At 38.9% G+C, this 20,272-nt stretch overlaps 8 protein-coding genes across 8 annotated transcripts; 3 read left to right on the forward strand and 5 right to left on the reverse strand. All coding sequences in view use genetic code 12, as the record gives it.

Annotated features, from left to right (window-relative positions):
• Window positions 1–609: 609 nt before the first annotated feature.
• On the reverse strand, window positions 610–2,485 carry BMT7 (Bmt7p; the record flags this gene model as incomplete). Its single annotated transcript, XM_051817938.1, has 2 exons — window positions 610–2,352; window positions 2,480–2,485. 2 exons carry the CDS (start codon window positions 2,483–2,485, stop codon window positions 610–612), a joined length of 1,749 nt encoding a protein of 582 aa, XP_051673834.1.
• Window positions 2,486–2,937: 452 nt separating this feature from the next.
• On the reverse strand, window positions 2,938–5,490 carry MBP1 (transcription factor; the record flags this gene model as incomplete). Its single annotated transcript, XM_051817939.1, has 1 exon — window positions 2,938–5,490. One exon carries the CDS (start codon window positions 5,488–5,490, stop codon window positions 2,938–2,940), a length of 2,553 nt encoding a protein of 850 aa, XP_051673835.1.
• Window positions 5,491–6,035: 545 nt separating this feature from the next.
• On the reverse strand, window positions 6,036–7,016 carry CANMA_000573 (uncharacterized protein; the record flags this gene model as incomplete). The annotated part of the gene is made up of 1 exon (XM_051817940.1): window positions 6,036–7,016. The coding sequence occupies one exon, from the start codon at window positions 7,014–7,016 to the stop codon at window positions 6,036–6,038; it is 981 nt and encodes a 326-aa protein (XP_051673836.1).
• A 493-nt stretch (window positions 7,017–7,509) lies between these two features.
• On the forward strand, window positions 7,510–8,631 carry CANMA_000574 (uncharacterized protein; the record flags this gene model as incomplete). Its single annotated transcript, XM_051817941.1, has 1 exon — window positions 7,510–8,631. One exon carries the CDS (start codon window positions 7,510–7,512, stop codon window positions 8,629–8,631), a length of 1,122 nt encoding a protein of 373 aa, XP_051673837.1.
• Window positions 8,632–8,759: 128 nt separating this feature from the next.
• EGD2 (Egd2p) lies at window positions 8,760–9,305 on the reverse strand (the record flags this gene model as incomplete). Its single annotated transcript, XM_051817942.1, has 1 exon — window positions 8,760–9,305. One exon carries the CDS (start codon window positions 9,303–9,305, stop codon window positions 8,760–8,762), a length of 546 nt encoding a protein of 181 aa, XP_051673838.1.
• Window positions 9,306–11,127: 1,822 nt separating this feature from the next.
• CANMA_000576 (uncharacterized protein) lies at window positions 11,128–15,663 on the forward strand (the record flags this gene model as incomplete). The annotated part of the gene is made up of 1 exon (XM_051817943.1): window positions 11,128–15,663. One exon carries the CDS (start codon window positions 11,128–11,130, stop codon window positions 15,661–15,663), a length of 4,536 nt encoding a protein of 1,511 aa, XP_051673839.1.
• A 197-nt stretch (window positions 15,664–15,860) lies between these two features.
• Window positions 15,861–18,671, forward strand: CANMA_000577 (cleavage polyadenylation factor subunit; the record flags this gene model as incomplete). The annotated part of the gene is made up of 1 exon (XM_051817944.1): window positions 15,861–18,671. The coding sequence occupies one exon, from the start codon at window positions 15,861–15,863 to the stop codon at window positions 18,669–18,671; it is 2,811 nt and encodes a 936-aa protein (XP_051673840.1).
• Window positions 18,672–18,748: 77 nt separating this feature from the next.
• On the reverse strand, window positions 18,749–20,113 carry CANMA_000578 (mRNA splicing protein; the record flags this gene model as incomplete). Its single annotated transcript, XM_051817945.1, has 1 exon — window positions 18,749–20,113. The coding sequence occupies one exon, from the start codon at window positions 20,111–20,113 to the stop codon at window positions 18,749–18,751; it is 1,365 nt and encodes a 454-aa protein (XP_051673841.1).
• Window positions 20,114–20,272: the final 159 nt, after the last annotated feature.

Raw genomic sequence — 20,272 nt, forward strand, 5'->3', positions numbered from 1 at the left:
GTTGGGACATGTCATTATACTTATATAATAGCAACAGCTTTAACCTTCATAGACCACAAGCAAATGGCATGGGTTTTGTTACCCATTTGTTTGCTTTATCTTTTGTGATTCCCATTGGGTTCTAGATTATATTATTGCAAAATTTTCAAAATGTTTTCGCAGTTAAAAAAAGCTTTTTTTTGTTTTGCTTTCTTTCTCTTCTCACCTCCTGTCAAAAATAAAATTCTCGGTTATTGGAGGGTAAACAAGGAAGAAGAAGAAAAAGAAGAAAGAACAATGCAGTACAATGCAGTACAATGATGTACAATAGATTTCCCGAAATCTTGCATCTTTCACTTTTCGGCATCGGATTAATTGTAATTTTTGCATAATCAATTTCACGGTTATTGAAGGGTTTTTTTTGCTTTCCACAGCCGTGTGTCGGAAAATGATACCATCACATTTGCAATACAAAAATAAAAGGGATATTTTGCAGTGGCTTCGAGCACATTAGAATTACGCCTATAAAATCTACAGAAAGTGAATCAAGGTTGTGTGACATTGTAGGTACATTCTAAAGTTAAACTTGAATCTACAAAACTCTATTAAAAACTATGCATCGATTTAAATCTAGCCAGATATCGGGTCCTCTTTCTCTTCTTCCAAAATACCATTTTCGTGTGCAATGTTTTTACAATACTCCTTGCTTGCTCTCATTGCACATTTATAATTCCAATCAGATCCACGAATGTTAAACTTCTCGCGGTTATGCACCACCGTTGACTCATCAAACAAGCTGGGTAGTTTAATCACGTAATTCAACAACCCGCGTAAATGAACAATAGAAACATCTTGATCGGCTGCTGATAAAGTAACACCCATGTAATCATTTATTGTCACCGAGTCGAGTGATGTCAAATGATCAAAGGTTTTGCGTCGCTTGCCATCTCGATCTATACTTTCAATCTCCCAATATGCGATAGAGTTGGGGATAAGTACATTTCTTCCTTCGCATGGTTTTGGTTTGATCTCAATTAATTGGCCCAGTTGAGGATTGATTTTTGGCGAGACCCACGGTGGAACAAAAGCTCCAAAATCCAAATATCCCGAGACATCACCCAACTTGTAAAAATACTTGTCCGTTTCTTCATTATAATCCTCAATTAGTAGTAACATGTTTGGCCTATACATCGATTCACCACAACCACATTTGTTAAGGTGGGCTCTAGCCCAACCCAAAAACACATTTCGATTGACAGGAATATTAAGCAGTTCGCGAACAGCTGGTGGGAATTTGTTTAAAGGTAATGGGACTAATTGAGTTCCTCCTCTTAATTCTCCGACATAGTTTAAATTCTTCTTTTTCGGTTTTTGAAGAAAGTCACATACAGCTGTGTCAATTTCACAAACCAAGACTTCCAAAGGTACAATTGAATAAATGAAATTGAGTTTATTCTGCAACTTTTGATTAGGACTCATGAAAGGAGTCCAGTTCTTTTCTATTTTGGCATATTTAGCGGCTCTCTTTTTCAAAAGGCTCAACTTGTTTGAAAAGGGCAAGTACAAAAACATGATACGCTTAATCAAGTTCAACTCTTTCATATTGAAAACAATCAATGGTTCTTCAAATCCCAATGTATTCTCCCTTAATATAATCCGTGGATCTTCGGGGCCATAATAATACTTTTCATTTTCAGTCTGCATGGAATAATCTATGGGAATGGGCAAAATTTGGGGAAACTCTGTTTTTCTATACCGCAACTGCAGATCACCTTGCATTGTGGTTACAGACCCATCTAGATTTATCCAATTGGTGGGATTGGGGTGTTCAAACGGTATAGTTAAATTGGTTCCCTTTGGTAATTCATTCCAATCTTGATCAAATAATTGGACATATAAGAATGAGACGTATGCCTTGTTAGCAATACCCAGTGGAGAATACAATACTCGACTCACCATGTAATGAACTTTGAACTGAGATAACCAAACACTAGATCCCCCAAATCTGAACCATTGCTTGTGCTCCGGTATCACTGGCTTGAATTTAGCTTTTGCCTTTTCCAATAGTTTTGCATACTGTTTAATTTGTTTAAACTTGGTCATAAAGTATTCGAAATCAGAATCGAGGTAAGATTGCTTACTAATTTCAAACGTGTCTTCAAATTCCAATTCAGAACACATGAAGTCACCTTCAAATACATGTTTCTTTGATTTTCCCACAATTAAGGGATGAGGATCGGTGAATGTCCTAAGTGATAAAGGGCTGAATTCATTGCCGGTGATAAACTGACTGGATAATGGAAAAGGTTCTTGATCCCCATTTTGCTTGGACTCTTCATGATTCCAATTTTGGAACACAACAGAGTTTCTGACCTGGGGGTATGTTCGGAATGACTTGTACGGGTTGAATAGATAGTCGTGGATGACGTAAATAAATCCAGCAATAAGACCAAAAACGACAAACAATCTCGCTAGTCTCCTGCTCAAGCTGCTATAATACAAGCATCTGATGAATGAAAATAGTCGTATGACGAATGGCCGTAATTTGTTCAGTAGTCTGCCAACTGACAACATATTAATGCAAATAAAATGGAAAAAATGAAAATAAAAAAGTAAAAAAAGTAAAATAAAACAAATGCAATGATAAATAAAACTGCTGATGATAATTTTATGCTTTGGTAAGTGAGTACTGCTGGGATATCTCTAGTTTCTGGATGTCCATATGTGATTTGATAAAAAGAGACTTTGTGGCTGAGCCGTTAGATCTTTTAATTCTTCAGCATCAATTTTAAAACAAAAAAAAAAAAGGGCCGTACCTGATTGCGCACACAATTAGGCTTAAGAGGCGGCTTTATAACAGAGCAAGCACGATAGTAGTTAGTAGTAATACAAAGTACATTACAGATGAATACATGCGTCTTACAAAATAAACGACAAACTCAAATATCGATCAAAACTTCATCTATTCTTCAACAAGCTTTGTTCAATCAGATCAATATTGCTTTCAATTTCATCGAATCTCATTCCACAACTCAACGAGATGAGCTTACAGTATTTGATCAATTTGTTGTCCGGATTCGATGCATACTGTTCAATAATAGGCTTTGACGTGGTTATGGGATGGGGCAACGCAGGAACGTCTTTAGTATGGTCAACAATAATATTTAACAAATGTCTCTTTTTCATTATCTCAACTTGTAGGAGATTAGCAAGTTTAAACTGATCTTCGTTGGTCAGATAGTCATTCTCATCATATGATACTTTCTGTAACAGTTTCCTAATTTCAAACTCCTTGAAATTTTTAAACTTTTGCAACACATTCTTCAAGTCCTCTTGTTTGTGCAATATTTGATAGGTCAAATCATTCACTAAACGAAAGATTTCCTCTTGGACAATTTGATCTCGTTTGAAATTCATTTGAAAGTTATCGTAGTTGGTTTCGAGCACATTTGACTCCTGGCTTGATGGGTCCAATTTCTCCTTTTTCAGTCCTTCGTCTAAATCATCAATCAAATGCTCCAATTTAAAAATTGATAGTATCGCTCGCTGTGTTGCTAGCTTGATCTCATTTACTCTATCTAATGTCTTAAAGTAGCCCAATACTACTTCATCCTTTTCCTTCAACTCTTGGTTAATGACATATGACAAATCAGCCATTTTTTCCGTTAGTTTATTTGCAGTGTTGTTGTACAAATTGATTGCCAATTTTGAGTTGTAAAGTTGCGCATCAAATGACTGTCCAAGCGAGTCCGCTTCTTCTATCATATCGTGTCTGTGGTTATTTATGAGCTCTATGTTTTCGACATTTGCATCGTCTTCGCCATCGGTGCCAACGTCTAGACGTAGAACATAATTATGGGACGCCAAGTAATCCTCAACTGTACATGTTACTAAATTCCTTAGACTGAAATTGATAAACTTGTGATAATCAATAAACACCTTTATCAATTTTTTGCTCAAGTTGTATGCGGCTATGTGAAATGCTGTGTTTCCATCAGAATCCTGGTGGTTGATGAATTTCGTAATCAATTCAAATCGCTCGTCTGTTATGTTCTCTTCATCATCGTTAGCATTTTCTCTGCTATGCACTAGCTGCTTCAACAAAACCTCTAAATAGTAGGCAGCCACCTTCTCCTTCTTATACTCCACTATGTGATGCAAGACAGTTTTCCCACTGGAATCAACTAGTATGAGCGATTCAAAAAGCACACTCAACACTTCTTCAAAAGTGTTTGAGCTAAAACAGTTACTAAACTTCACCAAAAACATCAACGGAGTTTCCCCATTATTATTTCGTATATCGAGCCTTATCTCCCTGTCAAACTTGTCTATCAAGAACTTTATGAGTGTCATATAACCCAACGAACAAAGCCAATGGAAAATGGTATTGCCCTCATTATCAATTGGATGATTAATATGAATTTTGGATACAGGTTGAGGTGGATGCAAAAGCTTTTCGGGTAAAACAGATTCTGGTGCTGCATCTAGCTGGCCTTTGTTGGCCTCGTCGTCTAAAAAGAACGACACAAAGTTAGCAAAATACTCTGAATAAATTTGATTGTCTTGGGAGAGGTTGATGCTAGGCTGATGGTAAGGTGTAATCAAGTCCGTTTGGGGTCCATTAAAATTGTGAGCATTTTTCTCAAACGTGTTTCTTGAAACACCGAATAATTCTCTGCTTGTTAACAAGTCAGCATTTGTTTCAAAATCACCATTATGCATCGAAAGTCCATTATTCTTTTTGCTCCTTTTCAAGGATGCCCCACCATTTTTCCGATAGCTTTCATCCTCGTCTTCGTCAGTATCCACAGATGCCAAATCCTCTTGTCTCAAGTTCATATTTGATGCCATCATATGTAAGGCATCCTGTTCAGTATTTTGTCGCGATATTCTAGGAATCGGACCCGCAAAGGAACTATTCCTACTGTAATCGCCAGCACCAGTTCCCAAGGGTATAGTATCTGAATGCTGTAGGCTTGGAGTCGAGCTCAATGTCGAACCCTTTGGTCTTCCTCGTTTCTTCGGCTCCTCCCCTAACCTTTTAATCTTGGGCTGCTTTGGCGGCTTTGGTTGCTTTGGTTGCTTTGCTTGTAAATCCTTCTTCTGTAGTGACGCTTGCCGCTTAGCGATGTTCAATGCACTCGCGTGGTTGTGTTTGGGGGCCGGTGGTGGTGATTCAGTTTTACCTTCGATGTATTCAAAATCAAATATAGGCTTTAGAGTGTCGTAAACGTCGTAATTGCGAGCAATTACTTCGCCCAATTTCAATGGTACATAAGTTCCTTGGTATTTACCGTATCCACCTTGAACCTTTTCGTGTACTCCTGTCTGTACATCTTTTTCGAGTATTCTCGTTCTCTTGGCCTTTGGTAGTTTTGCTATTTTCAAGATGTGGGTAGCATTAATCCAGGAGTCGCCCTTACGTCGCATTATGGGTCCTTCAGATGTGACATACTCAAACACTGGGACATTTGAATATGTTGCTGAATATATTTGTGTATTGTCTGACATCTTGCAAGTTGGGTGTCGGGAGCGTAGGCCAAACTTGGTTAAATTCGTGACTGATTGAGTTTGTAAGACTGATGTTGTTGAGAGTTGATGTGTGTGTATGTGTGTATGTGTATGGTAATGATGATTATATTGCGGGTAGTTGGAATTGTGTATTATACTTTCAATTTCAATGACAATGTTGTATTTAGCTATATTATGTTGATAATGAGATTTTGTAACGAACGTGAAATTGTGTGTGTAGACTTTGGATGTTTTTTTTTTTTCTATTTTTCTCTTCTTTTGTATTTTCCTTCTCGTTCTCTTCTTCGTCTTGTTCCTTGAGACCATAGATAGGAAGAAATAACGCAGATATAATTGGGAATTAGTTATTACAAGATCACAGTCCTCCATGCGGAATGGTGGGTTTACATGGCTCCTATTTGCTTGTCTACGAGGAGAAAACATGATAAGAGAATCAAAATCTGAGAAGAATCAGCTTTACTTCACTAGCAATGTCTATGAACGATTCCAATTAGGGTTTTCTTTTTATATGTAGATATATGTCTCTAGCTCCCAATCATGACTATAATCAACCTATATAAAACAAATGCAACCAAAGCAACCAAAACCATGACAATATAAGTCAAGGCTTGGCCAAATGACATTATTGGATTATCATTTGAGGTTTTTTCCTCAGTTAATGGAATACTAACTACGTGCTCCGAAGCCTGGTAGCAAATCTCTCTTCGCCTTATCAAGAAGCAGTCCCTTTCCTCAATGGTGCGTTTTAGAATGGCTTTTCCTAATAGTAAATTAGTATAATGAACTAGAGAACCTTCAAATGTGTTGAATGCCTGCAGTAGTGTCAGTGACTCGCGCTCTAGATTGCTGGTAATTCTTTCAATTTCTCTCAACTGGAACCACACCGTAGGATCAAAAGTCAGAGGTATGTCGTCCACAATTAATTGAGTCTGGAGTAGCTCTGCAACATATCTGAATGATCTTAAAATTGCAGTTGTTTGCAGCTTTAGAAACGGAACCAACAACTTCTTCAAGTTACTAAACGACTTAAAGAACACCTCGATGCAGTGAAGGGTCTTGTTGATAAACTCAAATGCCTCCAAAGTTGACTGTAAGATTAGCTTTGCCGAAGGCTTTATATTCTGCTCGTACGACTGAAATTCAATGTGTCTAAAATCCATCGGCGTTGACACATCATCGCCGTCATTGTCAAAATCCGTCTCTTGTAAAGTGTTTCTGCCAAATATGACATTGAAGTCATTTTCCAACTGTAGGATCTTGTTTTTACAGTCATTGGTCATAAAAGTTATGTCTTCATAATGGGGGATCTTCTTGAGCAACGTCGCATAAATCGTTAATGCATCGGAGTACAAGTGTACAATTGTCTTCAAGTTGATGAGGTACTTGAGAAGTGCCTTGTTTAAGCAGTACTTGAACACTTTTGAATTCTGGAGTAGCAAAACTTGGTCTTCTTCTGACAAATCGGGCACCAATTTTATTCTTCGGTTACCTATGGTATACGGCATGTCGAGTAATTATGAGTCAGTATGGGATTAGTTATGACAAAGTCGTCATTGGTTTTATCCAAAATGAAGAAAAAAATCCTAAACCAAAAGGATGAGATCGCTCTCATTAAAGTACACACATTGATTACATTCGAGGTTTTGAAGACGAAGAAGCACTACCTTATCTTTACTAAACTCAATGAAACTCCCTTAAAGACTCCCGTTCACAAGACAGCAACTTTTGAACTTTACAACTTAATTTCTCCCCCTGAAGATATGTCTTTTGCCGCCCACTACTTGGCTCTTTGTTTCTGTCCGACATTTTTTTAGGTCTTCATCGCCATCGCGACATTTACAACATCAATGTCCCAAATTCAGCAAACCTCAGACAATTGCTGTCGCAAATTAAAAACAAAATAAATGTTTCGGACTCCGTGGCGAAGTTGAATCAACTAAATACACTCCTACCCATCAACACACGTGTATTATCTTGCCTACCTCAGTGTATCAGGTTATGGGTGTGTTTGATATCTTTGGAAGCAAGCATGGTTTTGATCCAACTAGATTTGAGAAGGAATTTAGTCAGCTAACTGGAAACATCAACAAGACCAAGCAACAATTAACAAGATTAACCCAACGCAAACTGAGACTAAACGGAAAACTAGAGGCATTCATATCAATTGGCTATATACTCATCTTCCTGTACTGCTACTTTTCCATTCCAAATGATGTTCATGCAACGAATCGTATACAGCAGTTCATAAAGGGGCAAACAAAGCAAAATTTATACGTGCTTATTGGGTATCCATTGGTTTCCATATTGGTCATCAAAATTGTAAATTTTGCTTTCAATTACCTTATCAAACGTCAGGATCTGTACTTGTCCAAATTGCAAGCTAAACATAAAGCTAAAATGGAAGAATTGAAAAAAATTACAAACTTTAACGCCACAAATGAATTGATCAACAAGTACGGTGAAAAGAAATTGCCACAGAATGTTCCTCAAGTTCAGAAAACCATTCCTGGCATGAAAAATAAAAAGCAAGATGATTTGAGAGTTCAAGCGTTGAAGGAATTGCATTTGAATGATAAACGCCTTACCTCGAATGAGAACGCAGCGCTTCCAAATAAGCCGACTGACGCATCAAAGCAACAACAGCCACAAGCACAAGCTCCACCTCCATCGAATTCACGCACATTTCAAGACCGTTTATTGGATTTGTTTGTAGGATCAGACAATTCAGAATCGGTGGAACAGCGATATGCTTTGATTTGCTCGCATTGTTTTGCGCATAATGGGTTGGCTCCTCCTCATTGTGAAGATCCGCTGTTGGTTAAGTACCAGTGTTGGAAATGTGGTGCATTGAATGGGAAGGGGATGTTATTTGGCCACCCTCAAGATCAGGATCAGCAAAAGATGCCAATCGCAGGAGAAGATACGCGTGAGGAGAATTCAACCAAGCCTGAAGTTGCAAACGCAGTAGGTGACATAAAGGAGTTCTCGCCAACTAATGAAGCACTTAATTCTGACGCAGCTTCTGCTAAGGAAGCGAAAGTACTTGATGCAGCTCCTGCTGAAAAGAACAAAGCTGCTGTTTCTAAAGAACCAACTGGGGAGTCGCTTGCGAGTAACTAGTTGAGGCAAATGCTAATGGCTAATTCTTCGGGCATTGTATGTATATAAGTATGTATGTAGAGATATAATAAATAAGAGTCTTTATGAAACAGTCACCTAATATAAATTTATTTATATATACACCGTAACTAAGACAACTCCATAAGGGCATTGACCATATCACCATTGTGGTTCTTCAAAGCCTTAACTGCCTTGGCTCTAGATACATGAGTTTGCTCCACAATCAAAGCAATATCCTTTGGATCAAACTCAGACTCGTCAACTTCTTCATCGTCATCTTCAACTTCTTCAACCTTGTTTTCACCCAAGCTAGCCTTTTCCAAATCAGCAGTGATAGCTTCTGGTGACTTGTCTTCGGTAGCAGCAGATGCATCTGGGGCAGCAGCTTTGGATAAAGCATCTTGTTGAGCTTGTTGAGCTTGGGCTTCAGCAATTCTTTGGTTCATGTCGTCAACCTTGGCTTCACCAAAGACAACATAGGTACCAGCAGCAGATCTGTAAACGTCTGGGCTGTCAATTGCGTAAATCAAGTTACCTCTTTGTTTGAAAGTGACTCTGGAAATACCTTTGATTTGCTTCAAGTTCAATTTCTTGATCAATTCTCTGGCTTTCTTTTCATTTTTGTTGGAGATGATGTTGACATCAGCACCTTGTGGAATTTCTTCGGTTGACATTGCGAATGTGGATTGTTGTTAAATAAGTTGTTGGAATGGCGTAACACTTTCTATTTTAATAGGTGAAAAATTATTCCCTATTCTCTGTTGTCGACAAAATTTTTTATGGTAGTGTACATGGGATAATATTTCATTTTTTCTTTCTATTCTTTCTTTCTTTTTCTTCTTCTTTGACCCATTGCACACGACTTCAAAAATTTTTGCAACAGTATATAAATCCCATCGAGCCTTCAAATTTTTTTTACAATTTTTTACCCTTTTTTTTTCTTTTCTTTGTCGACGTACTTCATAGGATCATTTCTATAGTAGACGTCCCTCTTTGACTCTTCAAAAGAGCCACTGAATCCAACTTGGATGATGAGGTCTTGTCACCAGTCCATAAAGTGAGAAGTAATTTTGCTTGACTATGGCTTTTCATAGCCTAGTCATCAATATATTTTGCCTCGTCAATCATTGCCAATGTCCTTTCAGGAAGTTTTTGGTAGTGTAGAGGAGCGATGATCTTGGTCCCATTTCTTTAGACCTTTTCGGAGGGAATTGATTTGGGGTGGACTGTTGACCGACTGACAAGTTAAACAAAACAGAAGGATTATAGCGTCCATATATCAAGGATGGTATATGGACGCTTCAAATTACATTAATTGTAGTACCTATGTTTGAACTAACTTTCATTATTATGGGAATTGAAGTTGGTACATCAAATCTATTTGGTGACTGGCATTTCCGTTCTTCGATGAGATGATCAAAGTTTTTTTAAACACTTTCGGCCAACTTAAAAATTTAAATATAAAAAAAACTCTTCTGTATATGCAATTTATTTGGTAGCGCTATGCTGATACAAATTGGTAAGCAGTACGTCAATAAAATCCAGGTGCATCAACTTGTTATTGTCGTGTATCCTTTTTGAAGGGCAATGGCAAGTGGTCTGTTCATTTACTCTGATGAGTTTTCCTTTTAATTTTTTGTTTCTCTTCAGCAACATTCATTTTCCTTTTCTAGAATCGTTGTCGGCTCTTAAAGAACAATTTTGTGATTCAAATAGTCAGTTTATCGCCGTTTGGTTGTTTTAGTGCCTAAGTGGATGCTTCTTTTCCCCTGCATCAAGAAAACCTATATCAAGCCACTGAAGTAAGACTACTTCATATCATTACTCATCTCTTCCTGATATGATTGCGACTCTCTAAACAAGTCCCATGTCTCCATCAAGAAAGTTCAAATCGGAACTAAGTTTATTCCCGCATATTTCTTCCGTCGAGTATCTTCTTTTGACGAGTGTAAGGGGTGTCACATTTGGACTCAGCCTTGTAAAGCCATGAATATTGCTTTTATATTACATTGATTCTGGTTAAGACTGTAATTCACCTCAGAGTTAACCATTTATTTCTTTGTTTCCATGTTTCTGGGCGAATTACAAGCAAAATGATGCATAAGATATACATTTCTACAAGATACGATCACTAGTTGCTTCAGAAGGGCATTAAAGTACCAATCTTCAGCAAAGCCACTAACTCTCCAACTATAAGTAAATGCTGTCAATAAAGTACATCTCTAGTAATACAAAATCTACCTCCCACGGGATCTGATACACACACGCACGGAAACGGAATTAAAGGGCACAAAAGAGAGCCGAATGGAACAAAAGAAAAAATAGAATTTAAATGTCGCAGGATTAATAAACAATTTATTTTAGCAATAACAACAACAAAAACTACCACTGCTACTACAATAAACAAAAAGATACAACCACTCAACCGAACTACCAATAACGGCATATCATATACCCAGTTTATCTGTAATACTACTTGCCATCCACCGTAGTGTCATGCCTGAACCTCAAGATACATCACCAAACCTTTCTCTAAAGGAAGAAGCTGGGAAGGAATCCAAGGAGATTGAGTCATCCTCGGGGTCTCAAAACGATGGCAGCGAAAACATTAAACAGTCGAAAAGGGCCACAGCACAAGATCTAGTCATTGCTCGCCCACCAACATTCAAAGAGAGGATACAGAGGTTCTTCTTTTTGCGTGGATTAGGCGAACGGCCCAAGTTTATGCAAGAAATTTATGACAATATCCCACGGACAATATTCTTTAATTACGAGTTGCCAGCTGATATGAAAGACGACAAGGGTAATCCCATTATTGAATACCCTAGAAACAAAATAAGAACTGCAAAATACACCCCCATTACATTCTTGCCAAAGAATTTACTTTTGCAGTTTACAAATGTCGCCAATACATACTTTTTGATTATGGTGATATTGAGTGCTTTTCAAATATTCGGGGTGCCATCCCCTGGGTTAGCCGCTGTTCCTTTGATTGTTATAGTCTGTATTACAGCAGCTAAAGATGCATTTGAGGATTACCGAAGGGTAGTCAGTGATTTAGAGTTGAACAATAGTCCGATACATTTGCTATGTGGTGTTCATAATCCAAATGTAGAAAAGGATTTTGTTGGACCATGGAGAAGATTTAAAAAGGCTTGCACACGAGGTACTATCAAGACCTTTAAAGCCATTAAAAAGGCTTCCATAAGTATGTTTGGAAACAAACGTCAAAAACAAAAATTCATTCGTGAACAGGCCCACGAAGAAGATTTGGCTTTACACAGAGTTAGTACAGTGGTATCTGATTATTCGTACCATTCCCAGCAACGAAACAGTGTACATTCCCCAAGGATGAGTACTCAATCGAGAAATAGAAAGTCCACTCAATCTAGGCACCCACCAACCAAAGCTCTTCCCAACTCCTTACTTAATCCAGTTTTGAAAGAGGAAAATGTCCATCATCCAGATATGAATAGGGCTTCCTTTAAGAACAGGTACTGGAAGGACGTCAACGTGGGAGATATGATTAGAATCAGAGCAGACGAAGAAGTGCCAGCTGATGTTGTGATCATTTCAACTTCCGATGCTGAAGGGAACTGTTATGTCGAAACCAAGAATTTGGATGGTGAGACAAACTTGAAAACGAGAACAGCTTTGAAATGTGGTGGTAATAATAACTTGAAACACTCAGATGATTTGAGTGACACAAAGTTTTGGCTCGAGTGCGACTCACCCAATCCAGATTTATACTCATTTAAAGGAACCATCCATTACGAAAACTTTGATGGCCAAGGTAACTTGGTCAATGCAGACGAAAAAGAGGTTATAACTCCTGAGAATATCTTATTGAGAGGTTGTATAATGAGAAATACGAAGTGGGCCATAGGATTGTGTGTCTACACTGGTCGTGAGACAAAGATTATGTTGAATGCTGGTATAACCCCCACAAAGGTTTCTCGTATATCACGAGAACTAAACTTGTCTGTTATCATCAATTTCATATTGTTGTTCATATTGTGTTTTATTTCGGGATTGGTTAACGGGTTGTTTTACAGAATACAGGACAACTCTCGAGTTTATTTTGACTGGCATCCATACGGTTCTACGGCAGCTGCGCGTGGTGTCATTGCTTTTTTTGTCGCATTGATTATTTATCAATCCTTGGTGCCAATCTCATTGTATATTTCTATTGAGATTATCAAGACTTTGCAGGCATTCTTTATTCACTCCGATGTCAAGATGTACTACCAAAAGTTGGATTTTCCTTGTGTTCCAAAGGCATGGAATATATCTGACGACTTGGGCCAGATTGAATACGTTTTCAGTGACAAGACGGGAACGTTGACTCAGAATGTGATGGAGTTTAGAAAGTGTACGATAAATGGAAAATCATATGGTTTGGCATATACCGAAGCAAAACAAGGGTTGGATAAAAGACAAGGGTTGGATGTAATTGAAAAGGCTGTGAAGTGGAAGCAAAGAATTGCCGATGATAAGCAAGTCATGTTGGACAATTTACACAAATTGTCAAACAACGATCAGCTACGTGACGAAAATACCACATTTGTGTCCAACAATTACGTTGTAGACACCCTTTTGGCTAATGCACAAGACCCGCAAAGGATTGCTAACGAAAAATTTATGTTTGCTTTAGCTTTATGCCACACGGTGGTGACTGAACAAAACAAAGATGATCCTCAGTTACGTGACTTCAAGGCGGAATCTCCTGACGAGGCTGCTTTGGTTTCTGTTGCAAGAGACTTGGGCATTGTTTTTAAAACAAAGTTGAGGCAATCTTTGTTACTACTGGTTTACGGTAAGGACGAAGAGTTCCAATTGCTTAATATAATTCCATTTACGTCAGCTAGGAAGAGGATGTCGTGTATCGTGAAAGCTCCAAATGGTGATATCACGTTGTATACCAAGGGTGCTGATAATGTTATTTTTCAAAGATTGGACCCTGCCAATAACCCGCATGAAATGGTTAGTAAAACAGCTTTGTATCTCGAAGACTATGCTAACGAAGGCTTACGGACTTTGTGTATTGCCTCAAGGAATCTTGATCCAAAGCATTATGAGGAGTGGGCTCAGCGATACCACGAAGCTATTGTTTCTATTGAAGATGACAGGGAGGTCATGATTGACGAGTTGAATGATGCTATTGAAAGAGATTTGATTTTATTGGGAGGAACAGCCATTGAAGACCGATTGCAAGCAGGTGTTCCAGATTCAATTGCCATTTTAGGTCAAGCGGGAATAAAGTTGTGGGTCCTTACTGGAGACAAAATTGAAACTGCCATCAACATTGGGTTCTCGTGTGATTTATTGGAAAACAGTATGAAGCTTTTGGTTGTACGACCAGATGAAAAAAATTCTTCCAGTGTGGAATACATTGATGAGTTGATATCAAACCATTTGTCGGAAAACTTTCAAATCGATACGTCGAGCCAGGAGGCGATAGACTCATTGATTAAGGAGGCAAGAAAAGATCATGCGCCTCCAAGCTCTAAGTTTGCATTGATAATTGACGGAGCGGCTTTGGGTTTAATTTTCCAAAATCAGGATGCTCCAGATGAAAAGGTAAAGCTTCTCCGAGACAAGTTTTTGTTGTTGGGAAAGCAGTGTAAATCAGTTTTATGCTGTCGTGTATCTCCTGCCCAAAAGGCAGATGTGGTTAAAATAGTCAAGAATAGGTTGAAGGTGATGACTTTGGCAATAGGTGATGGGGCTAATGACGTGGCTATGATCCAGGCAGCAAACGTGGGAGTTGGTATTGCTGGTGAGGAGGGTCGTCAAGCAGCCAATTCCTCAGACTACGCCATCGGTCAGTTTAGGTTTTTGACTAGATTGTTGCTAGTCCATGGACGATGGTCATATAAGCGGTTAGCAGAGATGGTTCCCTGCTTCTTTTATAAGAATGTTGTCTTTTCGTTTACATTCTTTTGGTATGGGATTTACAATAATTACGATGGGTCATATCTTTATGAATATACCTATCTTATGTTTTACAATTTGGCCTTTACCTCACTCCCAGTTATTGTCTTGGGAGTATTGGATCAGGACGTGTCTGATACTGTTTCATTATTGGTACCCCAGCTATACATTAATGGTATCTTGAGTAAGGATTGGTCGCAATACAAGTTCGTGATGTACATGGTGGATGGACTATACCAGTCGGTTATTTCATTCTACTTCCCGTACTTGTTGTTTTACAAAGCGTTCCAGAACCCACAAGGTATGACCATAGATCATAGATTTTACGTTGGTATTGTTGCGGCATGTATTTCAGTCACTGCATGTGATCTCTATGTGTTGTTGCGTCAATATCGCTGGGACTGGCTTTCACTTTTGATTGATATTATATCGATTCTTCTTGTCTTCTTTTGGACTGGAGTTTGGAGTGTCAACAAAAATTATTCGGGTGAATTTTACCGTGCCGGTGCTCAGACTTTGGGAACTTTAGCTGTCTGGTGCTGTATCTTTATAGCCATAATTGCGTGTTTGCTTCCCAGATTCACACTTGACTTTTTACGGACAAATTTCAAACCTACCGATGTTGATATCATTAGGGAACAAGTGCGTCAAGGAAAGTACGATGACTACCCTGAAGGATACGATCCAACCGATGCAGAGGACGTCGAGAGACACAGATTACTCACAGAAATCATCAAACAAGATCCCCAATTGTTTGATAAAATGGAGCATGAATATGAAGAGGATAAGTTTGACCACGAGAATAAATTGGAACGAACATTCAAGTCCATTAAAAGGAAGACCACTCTAGGTAGCTCAAGGTCGCGCAAAAATTCCCAAAGACTTAGAAGAAATACTATCAATAACCAGTTCCACAAGCCAATTTCAATCAATGAATTGAGGCTGCAGATGATTCAGACTGGTGAGTACAATACTGCAAGAAATTCGTTGGAAAGAATTAGCACGTCGCATGCAGTCCCTGGTTTGACACAAGCCGAAACATTATTGTCGTATCACACTAGAAATAGTATAAATTTGAACCGTAACCCAGCTGCTTAGATATCATAGAGATTTCGTCGTTTGTTTCTTTCTTTCGTCGTTTGTTTAGTTTATAAATATTATGCACTTTTCATGTTTTTGATTTGCGACATTGTAGAATTTTTTCGACACTGGCGGATGATTGTTTTCTATTTTTCTGAAAATTCTGTTTTCCCAAAAGTTACACTATTTGTTGTTTAATAACAGAATAAACTCCAATGTTCACATTTTCTCTATTAACCCCAGGGAAAGGTGATCACTCTTTTAAAGCGTCGCTTTTGACGTTTGACAATGAAATGCGAATACTAGCGGATCCATCATGGAACGGAATAGATCCTAATGCAGTACAATTTATGGAGCACCATCTACAACAAACGGATGCAATCATCATCTCGCATTCGACAAATGAGTTCATCAGTGGGTACATTTTGCTATGTATAACATATCCAAGTATAATGTCCAATATACCAGTTTACTCGACGTTACCAGTTAATCAATTGGGCAGAATCTCCACTGTGGAGTATTACAGATCCCAGGGTGTTCTTGGCCCTTTATTGTCAAACCTTGTTGAGTTGGATGATATTGATAATTGGTTTGACAAGTTTATCATTGTCAAGTACCAACAAAATGTAACAATCTGTGACAGAAAGATAACCATGACGCCGTACAATTCAGGACATTCCTTAGGTGGGACATTTTGGTTGTTGGTGAAGAAAATTGATCGTGTCATTTATGCCCCCAGCTGGAACCACTCCAAGGACGCCTTTTTGAATAGTGCAAGCTTCATCAACTCAACGCTGGGTAATCCCCATTTGGCATTACTTCGTCCAACAGTTTTTATCACGGCTACCGATTTGGGGTCTCCAATGTCACATAAAAAGCGTTGTGAGAAGTTCTTGCAATTGGTGGACGCCACCTTGGCTAATGGTGGCTCAGCTGTAATACCAACGTCCATCTCAGGCCGATTCTTGGAGGTTTTCAATTTGGTTGATGAACACTTGAAAGGTGCGCCAATACCAGTTTACTTTCTATCGTATTCCGGAACCAAAATTTTAAGCTACGCCTCAAGTTTGATGGATTGGATGTCTCTGGGCTTTAACAAAACTTGGAATTCTGATAGTGGGAACAATAGTCTACTACCTTTCAATCCAAGTAAAGTTGATTTGCTATTGGACCCGTCAGAGTTGATGCAGATTCCTGGAGCTAAAATAATCTTTTGTGCCGGTTTGGATTTGAAAAACGGTGACCTTTCAAGTAAAGTGTTTCTGTACCTATGTAATGATGAGAGAACGACTGTTATATTAACCGAAAAACCATCATTAGCAAATGTAGAACAAGGCCTGGGTTTAAGTAGAGATTTGTATCAAGAATGGGTCAAGTTGTCTAAAGAAAGGACTGGAAAAGTTGTTGATGGAACTCCAGTACCATTGGAAAAGATTGTAAATTTGGACAGCTGGTCGCAAGAAGAGGAAGTTGATGGACCTGAGTCAATTGTATTTATGAATAAGATTACCCAAAAAAGAAAAGAAAAGCTAATGGCAAAGGTACGGGACCAAAAGAGGCAAAACTTGCTCAGTACCGATGTGATTGATGTTGAGGATTCATCAGATGATGATGAGGACGAAATAGAGGATGACAAGAAAGTGGGGGAAATATTTGATGGAGAAGCACAAAAGGAAAAGACTCGTGTTCCTTCGACAAAAGAAGTTGACGAATTAATCCAGCATGAAGCTTTTGTTATGGACAATGTGAAGCACAGTATGGAGAGCCATTTGCCAATTGATATCAAAATAAACCATAAATTAAAACCTCGTCAAGCCATGTTTCCTTACTTCCCACCAAAAGCCAAATTTGACGATTATGGTCAAATTATTGATGCAAAGGACTTTGAAAGAACTGACCAGGTATCCCACAACAAGATTATAATGGAGGGTAAAAAGAAATTTGACGAAAAGAAACAAAAATGGAACAAGAATGATAAGACAGACAAAAAAAAGAACCAACAGGCGAGCAAATTAACCCCACAGGAACAAGTTAACCAGCAGTTGTTGCAAAAATATCTAGACACATTATCGAGGCCAATGAAAAGGGTTCAGTTGAGACAAAGATCATCAGCAAGCACCCAGTTGAGAGTTAGGTGTGGTTTAGCTTTTGTTGACTTGTCGGGTTTGGTAGATTTGCGATCGTTGGGTATTATTGTTCAGGCGGTTAAACCATACAATTTGATACTCTTACCGGATGAGAGAGTAAGTGACCAATCAGGACTTGAACAAGTTGAAAAGTTTTTTGAACAGCAACAGAATGAACAAGAAATGGAGCATACAAAGAAACAAATGTTAAACTCATCAAGATATTTATCATTGGCTGCCATCCGTGATGGGTTATCTAGTTCTATGTCACAGTTTTCTAGCGGCAAGCTTAACGTTCTCGTTGCTAAAGATAATGAAGCAGTCAAGATTGGTGTAGACGCTGAAAATGGTGTCATTGGGTTAAGGAACTTTGAAATAAACTTGGACGATGAAGTCGTTTCCACCTTGAAATGGCAATCAGTGGGCGATAATTATAAAGTGGCAAAATTGTACGGTGAATTGGAGTTGACGAATGAACAAGGACTTCCAGAAGAACCTTTACAAAAGAAGCCAAAGACATTGCAGGACTACATCAACTCAAATACCCAATTTTCGTTAAAGCCAGTTGAATCGAGTGAAGCGTTGAGCAAGCATACCGAGAACAACATACTTGCAAAGACCAATGATCCTAAATTGCTAATGATGATATCGAATGCACCTAAATTGGCTATAGGTAATATCCGATTACCTGATTTGAAGAAGAAGTTGGCGTCCCTTAATCTAAACGTTGAATTTAAAGGAGAAGGGACTTTGGTAGTTAATGATACCTTGGCAATACGTAAAATAGCCTACGGCTCCTTAGAAAGTGATGACAGTGGTGACATTGTCATTGATGGAAATGCAGGACCATTGTATTACCAAGTCAAGGATTGTATAAGAGAAATGTTGGCATATGTATAGATGTAATATACGGTAGAATTAGTAACTATTTGATTATAAACGGTGTGACTACTCATACCAAAGCCATGGAATGCAATTTATTTTGAAGGAGGCGGTGGTGGTCGAGATGATGGTGGTGCAGGTGGCGGCGGTGGTTTTTTACTCGTAGGTGGTGCAGGTGGTGGAGGCACGGGCTTCTGTGCTGATGGTGGAGGTGGCTTGCTACTTGAAGCGGTCGGTTGGTTGGGGATAGGCGGCAAAGTTGATCCTGGTTGTGATAGTGCTGGAGGTGGAGGAAGATGGCCAGGAGTAGGGACTGAAGGAGGTGGAGGAAGATGGCCAGGGTGTGTAATTGATGGTGGTGGCACAGGTACAGGTGGATTCCCACCATGAGAGCTGGATGCTTGCCACGGGGGTAAGGGTAACTCCGGTTTGTGCTTCTTCCACGCCTGTTCCGATATATCTTGATTTAAATTTGAGCTGGGAGTATAAGAGTCAATACCCTGTCTTGGATGATCTCCTGCACTGGGTGTTTTTTGATTACAATCTCTTGCATAGTGACCAACTTTACCACATATTTTACAGACAATTTTTGTAATATCGAATGATCGTTGCTGTCTCCTCTGATAGGCTTCTGGATCAAATGGTTTCGTTTCTCGTAAAGTACCATTCAAAACAGCCAATTCTTTCAATTGTTCCCTCTTCAACTCATTTTGGCCCACGGGGGAGAAGACCAACTTTTCAATCACTTCATTAGCTAGCTTTACAGCTTTAGCAATCTTTTGTTGTGAGTCGGATGTAATCAAAACATGCAAGTCGTCTTCAACCGAGTCTGCACCGGTTGACGAATTATCCTCTATTGCCATTTGTGTCGATTTACCTTCCTTAACAGAACCTTTACCACGTATCTGTAGCCGTGCTCCACTTTCATCTTGCAAACGTTTCAATGTCCTCCCTCTTGGTCCTATTAAGAAACCAACGAAATTGATATCAGGATAGTCCTTGACCGGTATGTATAGTTTTTCAAAGGTCTTTGCCGGCTTCCTGTAATCAGAAGGAGCAATGTAGTTTTTGATGTTTGAGGCAGCTAATTCCACTAGCTCATGTCTTTCCTTTTCCAACTCCTCTCGTATACGTTGTTCTCTAGTGTTGATTCTATTACCTTGTTTATCGTATTTTGGTGGTGGCGATGGGTCTCTTTTATAGTTGGATCCTTGTTTCACATGCGACGAAGGTAAGAATTCAAGTAACAGTCTGTGTTGCTGCTGTGATTTTCTTAAAATGTCGGAGATTTCTTCGATTCGAAACACTTGTTGGTAAGCATCTAGTTGTTCTTGAGTTAGATGGCCAGTGACAACAGTTTCTAATTTGACCTGACTGAATTCCTTCGTTCTTGCCGGCTTACCAGACCATCTGGTTTCCCTTTGTTCTTGACTCAATTCTGATCTGCCTCGACTGGACATAGGTATGCTTAATTATCCAAGAGTAGTCGTGAGAGGAGGTGAAGCTTTCGATGCCGGTTTTTTTCTTTGCGTGAAGAGACACACACACAAAAGTTTGATATTTGCGACAGTGGGGATAATGATCAAGCATTAGGAATCTAAAAGCCCAATGAGATCTTG

This window comes from Candida margitis (genome assembly GCF_024628925.1).
Source record: "Candida margitis strain CBS 14175 chromosome Unknown scaffold27, whole genome shotgun sequence".
NCBI classification, from domain to species: Eukaryota; Fungi; Ascomycota; class Pichiomycetes; order Serinales; family Debaryomycetaceae; genus Lodderomyces; species Lodderomyces margitis.